This window comes from Manis pentadactyla, chromosome 1, assembly GCF_030020395.1.
Source record: "Manis pentadactyla isolate mManPen7 chromosome 1, mManPen7.hap1, whole genome shotgun sequence".
NCBI lineage: Eukaryota > Metazoa > Chordata > Mammalia > Pholidota > Manidae > Manis > Manis pentadactyla.
Window position 1 is genome coordinate 162,655,947 of NC_080019.1, and position 12,662 is coordinate 162,668,608.

The 12,662-nt window shown below is 36.4% G+C and overlaps 1 protein-coding gene across 6 annotated transcripts in view; it reads right to left on the reverse strand.

Annotated features, from left to right (window-relative positions):
• The window catches only part of CBLB (Cbl proto-oncogene B), a 221,514-nt gene that overhangs the window by 11,983 nt on the left and 196,869 nt on the right, over positions 1-12,662 (reverse strand). For 5 of the 6 annotated variants that reach the window (XM_036930770.2, XM_036930766.2, XM_057502408.1 and 2 more), the window contains one exon: positions 5,380-5,499. In XM_036930770.2, coding sequence (XP_036786665.2) covers positions 5,380-5,499 — 120 coding nt within the window. Of the gene's footprint in view, positions 1-1,863; positions 4,148-5,379; positions 5,500-12,662 lie in introns of those variants that run through there. The other variant, XM_057502399.1, reaches the window with a different exon arrangement.

Here is a 12,662-nt window from a genome sequence, read left to right on the forward strand (position 1 = left end):
TTCCCAGACCTCACAGCCAGGCTCTCCTTTCCCCAGATACTCTTTTTTTCACTACCTCTAAAAGTAGTAGACACCAGGTCCTTATTCACTTTAGAATATGTAGGCAATGGAAGGCAGCAATTAAACAGAAGATAAACTCTATCATAGCCCCCTAAGTTATATTGTAGTTTGGAGTAAATTGGAATGACTCTGAATTTTACCAGCTCCATGGCAATTTCTGCACCTGAATAAATCACAGCCTGCAAAGCACGTGTTTGCTCTAGTACTGCTGTCCATGCTCATGCAATTTTTCAACTCCAGTGAGCAATGGCTACAGTATAAAAGTAAGTGGAAGAATATGTACAGCCATACAATATAAGTAGTATATCTTCCTGGTGCACCAGTTTTACTTGAGGCTGTAAGGAAGTTCATACTATTAAGGAGTAAAATGCAAAATTTGCATAAATTTCTGAGATAAAAGATTTTTAAGCAGATTTCATCATGCGATTGTCCACTTTTAGTTAAAGCGGACACTTAACTAAGTGTCCACTTAGTCCCTATGTTGTTCAATTAACTCTCTGGTCGGGAGAAAAATATGAGAAGCACTGTTACATAGGGTAAATCTTGATTCAGTTTTCATTTTTGGAGCATATAAAATACAGACATAGAGAAAAGTCCTAGATAGCAGGGGAATTAACCTGATGAAAACACAGTTAGTCTAATACCCTGCATGATTACTCTAAGTGTGGGCAGCAGTATCATCCTAAGATGGCAAAAATAGTCCTTGAGGGACAAAAAAAGTATCTTACATGCTAAAAAGGGTTTGTGGCCCTCCAGAGAGCCACAGTATATAAAGATAAGTTGGTGATATTAAACTTTCATTCTTGCAGGTGATTAGGGGAAAAATGCTCTAATAAGGCTTTTCAGCAGATTATGATTTAAAAAGGTGAGACACTGCTCTTATGTCCGTATCTACAGGAGCTGGTGATCCTTCCACTTCAGTGGCGACCAAATATTTTACCACAATGGATCCTTATTACTTCCTTCAATATCTGAATTTTGGTACTTTTTTTATTAGTTCATATTTTGAAAGAAGTGTATAATAAGCAAATATCATATTGATGAATACACTTTTCTATTATTTTCTATTTGTTATATTAAGTCTTATTTAATAATAACACCACCAAGTTTCTGTATTTCTAGAGAAAGCAAAGGCACTTATTATGTTAGTTTTCTTGCATATATAATTAGGGGTTGTTACACTTTTAAAATATTAGTGTTTGACAGCACTTAAAAAAGATGGATTACCATATGATAACTTAAAATGGCATTTAAAAAGTTTAATGATGTGGTAAGCTATTTATGATACTATGTTAAATGGAATTGAGATATAATTGACATACTGAGTATGATCTAATTGTTGCGAACATGTACACAGACAAAACATTAGAAGGAGATACTCCAAAATAGCAATAATGTTCCTTATTGGTGATAGGGTTATAGGCAATTTCTTTCTTTTCTTTTTTTTTGGATTCTTTTTTATTATTCTCCACTGTGCATGTACTAGTTTCATAATTATGCAAAAAAAAAAAAAGCCTCAGATACTATCTGCCAGTTTTTAGGTCTGAGCAACTCTAGGATCTATGATGGAGAAACAGAGATTTATTTTTCAATAAAAAGTGTAGAAAGCATATGGTGAGTGGCTATCTAAGGTTATAGGAAAAATGGTCAGAATCCAGGTTTTGAAATCTCTAGTACAAGTGTACAATTTTTAATACCCTTTTTTCCATTGCTTTGTCATCACTACTATCCTGTTTCTGTCTTTACTTAATTTTATTTTTGGGCATCTCCAACATCAGTTTAGCAACTGTTGTTTTATATATGTGTGACTTTTTAAAACTTTGTTAGCAAACTTTATGTTATTATCCCACCAGTAATAAAAACAGGTAAATGTGTGCATAGCTCACAGACAAAAGAACTGATTCAAATCCTATCACACTGATACAAGCTTTGAGACCTTGGTTAAATTACTAAACTTTGATATCTTTCTTCTATAAATTGACACTCATCATACCTATTTTAAATTGGTTGTCAGGAATAAAATTATTTCTGTTATATAGTAAATTTAATTCATAAATATTTATATATAAAATATATTTGTGTATAAGTATTACTATGCAAACATAATTATGTGTTAACTATTGTATTATCTCTATATAATCCCTAAAGTTGTTTAACAATTTAGTGACAATACTTGGGATGGACATCATGACTCAGGTTACTGATTTTCTTAACTATATTCAAAGAAAAAATATAAAATTAACCAAGGCACTAAGGAAGTCTCAAACACATTATCATTTTGACTTTGTTATTCTAAGTTGGATCAATCAATTCTGGAACATTTTATGCCATAAACTTCAACTGCTGCTATGATTGTATATGCCATTTATAGTTTTCACACTAATTGCAAATGCAAAAATCTTCACATACTGTAGTAGATAATTATGATAGTTAAGGCTATAAAGGTTTTTTTTTAAGTACACCCAGAAAATGGCTATAAAAGAATTATGTATTAGGTATGTAAAGTAAAAGTAGTATTGGAATTAATTCCTTTTGCAATGAGACCTCCTTTGTTTTGTTAGTGTATTTGGCAATGAGATCTTTTACTAGTTATGAACACATTTAACACAAGTTATGTGCTGAAATTGTTGCAGTATTTTCAAGTGTTACCTTACGTGCCCTCTAAATACTAAGAATATGAAAAATATTCTCAACAAATAATGCTGCACTTCATCAGCACAAGCAAGAATACATCATTATGATATTGTTATTCTACTGTAAATTGGATCTCTGAGTTTTGAAGGAATGATATTCAAACTAGTATACTATGTCATCTTACAACAAGGGAAAAGCCACCTGGAAAATCTGTGAAAACTCACTAGCTAGGATAGACATGAACTCCATGTGAATAAAATACTCATGTGATGAAATAAGCAGATTGTTAGCAAAAAATGTTTGCCCCATATATAGGTATATATGAATTTAACCTAGGTTGATAAAATCCACTTGTTTCTGATTGTCATATCATAATTTTCTTAATGTTTTAGAGATAACAATTGATATATCAATTTTTTTGGGGGGGAATAAAACATTTGGAAGCCCCTTTGTTAGACATACATACACATGCACACATCCTTTTTAGATAAGAGGATAAGAAAAATACATTTAAATCAATGAAGTCATATTTTCCAATTCTGTAGAAATAATCCTTTCCAGAAAGCTTATATATATAGTCATAATCAATTATTTAGATCACTATAAGAGAGAAGAGAAATTTAATGTATAAGGTACAGTAATTATACTAGAATCCTCAACAATCATCTAAATAAGGCCTATTAGGATCCTAAAGGCACACAGCATCCAGGCTCAAGTTCTTGATGGGAAGATCTAATCCAGAAGGCACACTCGGTCCCTCCGCTGGTGTGACATAAACTAGTAGATAGCCTGGTAGCCCTGTGAGCTGAATGTGAGCAAATATCTTGTTGGAAAAAACATTTTATTTTCTGTGGTGTCCCTGTGTTTGTAAAGACAATTCGGGGAGTTGGTTGAAATAGCTGATGTTACAGCTAACTGAGGCACTCAGTAATAACTGGGACTAATTTATCACTCAGGTAAAAGCAAGTGCAGGTTTCAGGTAAAGGCCTATTTGGGGCTATTTCAACAAGGTTTGTGAGTCAAAGTTCTTCCTTGAAATTTCTAGTATAATGCCAACTGGAATTCCTATCACCTGAAACCATATATGTGAATGATGTTCCTCTGGGCTCTATAACACCCACAGAATATGGAGCAAACAATAAAGCAGCTGTAAAAATAAAGCATTTTGGCCACAACTCTTCCCAAAGCTTAAATATGTTTCTTTTAATCCAGACTTGGTTGTCCTGAATATGTTATTTTGAATCAGTAATGACAGTCTTCATAAAGTTGTATTTTAACATTATTTTCTTAAGGGAATTGCTTCCTTTTCTTACATAGAGGGACGCTGATACATACTGTCTTTTCTTCTTCTTGACTTTCACATTTTTTTTTCATCACTCTGGAAATATACCTTTGACTAGAAATACAGTGTGTCAAATGGATACCCATGGATGTATCTGAAATCTTGGAATGACTAGAAGAAAATGGGTAAAAGAGCATGGACCAAAATTTGTAAAAGTTAATACCATTTTCTATGCTGTCCTGAGTTATACTCAAGTGTTAAAACTTATGAAAACTATAGAGGGATTTCTACATCTCCCAAGCATGTCATCAAGTACATAATGTTGATTAATTCTCAAAGTTGCTCATTAATTATCACTATTAACAAATCTGTGAACTGAGGTTTGAGCTTTACAAACAAAACCCAAAAATCTCAAAATAGGATAAAAACCCACATAGGAAAAACTTCTAACTTTTCAAATTATGAGACAAAAAAATATGCTCGGAAAATGTGTGTGTTGGACATAATACAGACATCAGCTACTCTTCCTTCCTTCATTCTGTCCGTCCACTCATCCAACAAACATCTCCTAGGCAGTCTTTGGACACATGGGGATGTAGCAGTGAGTCAAAAAATGCTCCTATCTTCAAAGCACTAATACACTAGCAGAGGAGATAGATCAATAACAACCAAGCAAATGAATGAAATATCAGGCAGGGACAGGTGCTCTGAAGAAAGATAAAGCACAAGAAGGGACACAAAGTGTGTAAGGTAGAGGGAGCTCTGGTAGATATAGATATGGTGACAGGGAAGGCTGGCCTCTGGAAGAAGCAAGCACTGCCATGTCATAATTAATGGTTCTTAGTATGACTTGTATTTACTAAAATGGTAACATCCTTCTACTTAATGGCTGGCAGTGGAACACTGCATGGTAACCCTAAATAAGCTATGAAAATTAATAGCTTGATGCTAATATTAATTCTAAATATAATATTAATTAATAATTCTAAGAATATTAATTCTAAATAGCTTGATGCTAATATTAATTCTAAAGAGTTGTTTTTTCCTTTAATGGAGAAATAAGGAAATGCAGCATTTTAATGTACAAAGAGATTTCTCTCATTAGTCATATCTGATAAGGCATAACAAAGTTAGTGAATGAACAGATTTTGAATCAGAAGACTGTGCTTTACAGACTAATGGATAAAAATAGTAAGGCCTGATGTTTTTTCCTTTCCATGAGGCAATTTTGAAGGGACTCTGCCCATAACCCAAGCCTCATAAGCAAAATGCAAAGGTGATAAAAATACTATCTTAGGCTGGCACTGCTCATCAAATTATATAATGAATAAAGAGGTGCTCCTAAAAGCCAAAAGCCTTACTCAGTCCTAAGGTAGTATTATTACTATTATTAGCCGACTCACCTGAAGATGAAGGAAGCTGATCATAGTCCTGTGATGTTCTATTGGATTTGACATGTTCACCTGGTAATCTCCTAGCAGGAGGCAAAGGAACTTGGCCACTTGCTGGATCAAAAATGGGATCTTAAAAATAAAGATAATTTTCAAATTAGAACAATTATCTCTACCAAATGGCTGAAGAAAAAATGCTAGAAATCCTCTAGAAGGATCACTGTTTTTGAACATAGACAACTAATGTTATGATTGATATTAGCCATTTTCTAATGTGCCTGTATATTTTCTAATTTATTCTTCACTTGTTCAAATATGTTCTTCCCATTTATTCCTAGATGATAGACTACTAATTTTATATTTATATTTTTCAGGCCTCTTATTTAATTGCAAAATTGATGATAAAAACATCTAATTTTTATTTTCTGTCCCAATCTGTCCTATACAATAGACATTGTCACAAAGTAAAAGAAAAAAATGAGTTTTTAATTTTGCCTATAAAGCTATTATCAAGTCATTTAATCTCTATAAGTATTAGGCAGACATAATCTATAAAATGGACCTGACATTTGGGATTTGTAAGGATTAAGTGTATTCATGTATGTGAAATATGTACATTTAAGGTCTGTTTTAAAATACTACTGTATTGGGTTCAAGATGGTGGCATGAGAGGTGAGACAGAAACCTCCTCTGAAAATCACATATATTATGGAAATATAATTAATACAACTAATCCTGAATAGGCAACAGGAAAGAAGGCTGCAACAGACTGCATAAACCTGGAGAGAAGAAGAGACCTCACGGAACAGAGTAATGTACCAAAGCCTTGATCGAGTGGTACCCAAGCCCTTTCTCCACCCCAGCTCACTGGTGGGAGGAAGAGAAACAGAGCGGGGAGAGAATGGAGGCCTGGGACTATTGAACACCTAGCTCCGGAGATTTGCTCTGGGAGCACAGACCTACATTGCATGGTGCTCTGGTGATTACTGAGGTTGGAAAGCTCAGACAGGTGGAATACTTGGAGAGACAGATTCCAGCCGCTTGTGGAAAACACGGATCCACATCTCGCTGCTCTGGGCCAAAGAAAGATAAGCAGTCAGAGACTTCCTAAAAGCTAGAGGGCTGCTAAAGAGGCAAGGACTGCACAGAGCTTACTAATCAGAAGAAAGGACAGGTAGACAAAAATGTCTGGGTGCACTCTGCCCAGCAGGTTGGAAACTTAAACGAACTTCAGGTGCTTGATCCTCCTGGCTGGCTATGCAGCTCCAAGGCCTCCCACCATGATACTCAGCCTGCTGCACCTTCCTCCCGGCTAGCCCGCACACGGCTCGCAAACCAGCAGCCCCTGCCCTGGCATCAGGCCAGCCAGAGGGAAGCCCTCCAACAGCAGCTACAAACACAAAGCATAGAGGCTTACACCTGTGTGTTCTGCCCACTGGTTATGGCAGTGGAGACAGGCATAGCAGCTGGGAAGCAGGAAACAGCCCTTTCCTCCCCCCAGGCACCAACACCATGTGACTCCCGACATTGCTCCAGAGGCTGAGCAGCTCCAGAGAGTAGAGATTCTGGGCACTAGAGGGCACCACATACAAATATGAAACGTCAAAGGAACCTGAGTCAAAGCAAAATCTCAACACCAGAAAAAGGATCAAGTGACACTGAATTAATGAAACTTCCTGCAAGATATTTCAAAATAAAAATCATAAACATGCTCCTGGAGGTACAGAAAAATATTCAAGTACTCAGGAATGAATTTTGAATGGAGATCCAACTGTTGAGGGACACAGTGAAGGGTACTAAAAGCAGATTAGATACAGTGGAGGAGATGACAAATGAAATCAGGGAAGAGGAATACAAAGAAGCTGAGGCACAGAGAGAAAAAAGGAACTCTAGGAATGAAAGAATATTGAGAGAACTATGCGACAAATCCAAACGGGACAATATTCATATTATAGGGGAACCAGAAGAAGAGAGAGAAAAGGGGATAGAAAGTGCCTATGAGGAAGTAATTGCTGAAAACTTCCCCAATCTAGGGAAGGAGATAGTTTCTCACCATGGAATGCACAGATCTCCCAATACAAGGGACCCAAGGAGGACAACACCAAGACGTATAATAATTAAAATGGCAAATATCAAGGATAAGGACAGACTATTAAAACCAGCCAGAGAGAAAAATAAGATCACATACAAAGGAAAACCCATCAGGTTATCAGAACTTCTTAGCAGAAACCTTACAGGCCAGAGGGGAGCAGCATGATATATTTAATGCAATGAAACAGAAGGGCCTCGAACCAAGAATCCTCAATCTGGCAAGATTATCATTTAAATTTAAAGGAGGGATTAAACAATTTCCAGATAAGCAAAAGCTGAGAGAATTTACCTCCCACAAACCACTTCTACAGTGTATTTTGAAGGGACTACTATAGATGGAAGTGTTCCTAAGGTTAAATAGCTGTCACCAGAGGTAAGAAAAAGGGATAGACAAAGAGTACAGAATATGATACCTAATATATAAAGAATGGAGGGGGAAAAACAGAGGGAAAAAAAGAGAACCTTTAGATTGTGTTTGTAATAGCATACTAAGTTAGTTAAGTTAGACTCTTACATAGTAAGGAAGTTACCCTTAAACCTTTGGTAACCATGAATCTAAAGCCTGCAATGGCAATAAGTACATAACTGTTGATAATCACCCTAAATGTAATTGGTCTGAATGCACCAATCAGAAGACATAAAGTCACTGAATGGACAAAAAACAAAATCCATCTAAATGCTGCCAACAAGAGACTCCAAAACCAAAGACATACACAGACCAAAAGTGAAGGGATGGAGAAAGATATTTCATGAAACTAATAGGGAGAAAAAAGGAGGTGCTGCAGTATTTGTATCAGTCAAAATAGACTTTAAAACAAAGAAAGTTAACAAGAGACAAAGGACATTACATAATGATAAAGAGGCTCAATCCAACAAGAGCATATAACCATTATAAATATCTATGCACCAAACACAGGAGCACCTACGTATGTGAAACAAATATGAACAGAATTAATGGGGAAATAGAATGCAATGCATTCATTCCAGGAGATATCAATACACCACTCACTCCAAAAGGACAGATCAACCAGACAGAAAATAAGTAAGGAGACAGAGGCACTGAATAACACATTAGAACAGATGGACCTAACATTCATCTACAGAACTCTTCACCCAAATGCAGCAGGATATACATTCTTCTCAAGTACACATGGAACGTTTTCAAAAATTGATCATATAGTAGGCCACAAAAAGAACCTCAGTAAATTCAGAAGATTGAAATTGTACCAACCAGTTTCTCAGACCACAAAGTTATGAAACTAGAAATAAATTATGCAAAGAAAATGAAAAAGCCCTCAAAAAAATGGAGGCTTCACAACATGCTCCTAAATAAACAATGGATCACTGACCAAATAAAAACAGAGATTAAGCAATATATGGAGACAAATGACAACAATTCAACACCGCAAAAATCTGTGGGATGCAGTGAAGGCCATGCTAAGAGGGAAGTATATTGCAATACAGGCCTACCGCAGGAAAGAATAACAATCCCATATGAACAGTCTAAACTCACAATTAACAAAACTAGAAAAAGAAGGACAAATGAGGCCCAAAATCAGTGGAAGGAGGGACATAACAAAGATTAGAGGAGAAATAAATAAAGTCGAGAACAATAAAACAATAGAAAGAATCAAGGAAAATAAGAGCTGGTTCTTTGAGAACATAAACAAAATAGATAACCCCCAAACCAGACTTATCAAGAAAAAAAGAGTCTACATACATAAACAGAACCAGAAATGAGAAAGGAAAAATCACTACAGACACCACAGAAATACAAAGAACCATTAGAGAATAGTATGGAAAATCATACGCTAACAAATTGGATAACCTAAAAGAAATGGACAACTTTCTAGAAAAATACAACCTTCCAAGGCTGACCCAGGAAGAAACAGAAAATTGGATCAGACCAATTATTAGCAACAAAATTGAAATGGTAATCAAAAAACTACCTAAGATCAAAACTCCTGGACCAGATGGCCTCACTGATGAATTTTATCAAACATTAAGTGAAGACCTAATACCCATCCTCCTTAAAGTTTTCCAAAAAGTAGAAGAGGAGGGAATGCTTTGAAACTCATTCTATGAGGCCAGCATCACCCTAATACCAAAACCGGGCAAAGACACCACAAAAAAAGAAAATTATAGACCAATATCTCTGATGAATATAGAAGCAAAAATACTCCACAAAATATTAGCAAGCTCAATTAAAAACCATCAAAAAGATTATCCATCATGATCAAGTAGGATTTATTCCAGGGATAAAAGGATGGTACAATATTAGAAAATCCATCAACATCATCCACCACATCAATAAAAAGGACAAAAATCACATGATCATCTCAATAGATGCTAAGAAAGCATCTGACAAAATTCAACATCCATTCATGATAAAAAGTCTCAACAAAAGGGGTATAGAGGGCAAGTACCTCAACATAATAAAGGCCATATATGACAAACCCACAGCTAACATTATACTTAACAGCAAGAAGCTGAAAGCCTTTCCTTTAAGATCGGGAACAAGACAAGGTTGCCCACTCTCTCCACTTTTATTTAACATAGTTCTGGAGGTCCTAGCCATGACAATCAGACAACACAAAGAAACAAAAGGCATCCAGATTGATAAAGAAGAAGTTAAACTGTCACTGTTTGCAGATAACATGATATTGTACATAAAACCCCTAAACAATCCATTCCAAAACTACTAGATCTAATATCTGAATTCAGCAAAGTTGCAGGATACAAAATTAATACATAGAAATCTGTTGCACTCCTATACACTAATGATGAACCAGCAGAAAAAGAAATCAGGAAAACAATTCCATTCACAGTTGCATCAAAAAGAATAAAATACCTAGGAATAAACCTAATGAAGGAACTGAAGGACCTATACATTGAAAACTACAGGACACTCATGAGAGAAATTAAAGAAGATACCAATAAATGGAAACACATCCTGTACTCACGGATAGGAAGAATTAATATTATCAAACTGGCCATCCTGCCTAAAACAATCTACAGATTCAATGCAATCTGTATCAAAATATCAACAGCATTCTTCAACAAACTAGAGCAAACAGTTCTAAAATTCATATGGAACCATGTAAGAAGACCCTGAATAGCCAAAGCAATCCTGAGAAGAAAGAATAAAGCTGGGGGAATTACGCTCCCCAATTTGAAGCTCTACTACAAAGCCACAGTAATCAAGACAATTTGGTACTGGCACAAGAACAGACCCAAAGACCAATGGAACAGATTAGAGAGCCCAGATATAAACCCAAGTATATATGGTCAATTAATATACCATAAAGGAGCCATGGACATACAATGGGGAAATGACAGCCTCTTCAACATCTGGTGTTGGCAAAACTGGACAGCTACATGCAAGAGAATGAAACTGGATCACTGTCTAACCCCATACACAAAAGTAAACTTGAAATAGATCAAAGATCTGAATGTAAGTCATGAAACCATAAAACTCTTGGAAGATAGCATAGGCAAAAATCTCCTGAATATAAACATGACCAACTTTTTTCTGAAAACATCTCCTCCAGCAAGGGAAACAAAAGCAAAAATGAACACATGGGACTATATCAAACTAAAAAGCTTCTGTATAGCAAAGGACACCATCAACAGAACAAAAAGGCACCCTACAAATGGGAGAATATATTTGTAAACGATGTATCCAGCAAGGGGTTAACATCCAAAATATATAAAGAACTAACAGGCCTCAACAACCAAAAAGGAAATAACCTGATTAAAGAATGGGTGGAGGATATGAACAGATAATTCTCCAAAGAAATTCAGATGGCCAACAGGCACATGAAAAGATGCTCCACATCATTAATTATCAGGGAAATGCAAATAAAAGTCACAATGAGATATCACCTCATACCAGTTAGGATGGCCAGCATTGAAAAGAGTAAGAGCAAGAAATTCTGGCGAGGACGTGGAGAAAGGGGAACCCTCCTACATTGCTGGTGGGAAGGTAAGCTAGTTCAACCATTGTGGAAAGCAGTATGGAGGTTCCTCAAAAAACTATAAATATAAATACCATTTGACCTGGGAATTCCACTCCTAGGAATTTACCAAAAGAATATAATTTATCAGATTCAAAAAGACATATGCACTTCTATGTTTATTTCAGCACTATTTACAATAGCTAAGATATGGAAGCAACCTAAGTGTCCATCATTAGATGAATGGATAAAGAAGATGTCGTACATATACACAATGGAATATTATTCAGCCATAAGAAATTAATCCTACAATTTGCAACAACATGGATGGAGTTGGAGGCTATCATGCTCAGTGAAATAAGGTAGGTGGAGAAAGACAGGTACCAAATGATTTCCCTCATTTGTGGAGTATAACAATGAAGCAAAACTGAAGGAACAAAATAGCTAGCAGCACACTCACAGACTCCAAGAAGGGATTAGGGGTTACCAAAGGGGAGGAGTGGGAGAGGGCAGGTGGGGAGGGAGGAAGAAGGGGATTCTGGGGTATTATGATTGGCTAACATTATGTGGCAGAGATCATGTGGAAGACAGTGTAGCACAGAGAAGGCAAATAGTGACTCTGTGGCATCTTACTACAATGATTTGCAGTGACTGTAATGAGGTATGGGGGGGACACGATAACATGGGTAAATGTAGTAAGCACATTGTTTTTTCATGTGAAACTTTCATAAGAGTGTATATCAATAATACCTTAATAAAAAAAAGACTACTATATTGGGCAGCCTATGCTAAAAGGTATTGTTAATTAACTCACCGAAGAGTAAATTTACTTGTTAAAAGTTGTGCTATTGGGGAGAGATCGGAAGATGGCGGCATGAGTAGAGCAGCAGAAATCTCCTCCCAAAACCACATACATCTATGAAAATATAACAAAGACAACCCTTCCTAGAATAAAGACCAGAGGACACAGGACAATATCCAGACCACATCCGCACCTGAGAGAACCCAGCGCCTCCCGAAGGGGGTAAGATATAAGTCCCGGCCCGGCGGGAGCCGAGTGCCCCTCCCCCCAGCTCCCGGCGGGAGAAGAATAGGCTGAGCGGGAGGGAGACGGAGCCCAGGACTGCCAAACACCCAGCCCCAGACATCCGGGCCAATTTTTTTTCTTTTTCTTTTTTTTTTTTTTGCTGTTTTGTTTTGGCGAGCACTTCTTGGAAGTCTTAAAGGGATAGGGACCCCAATACTAGG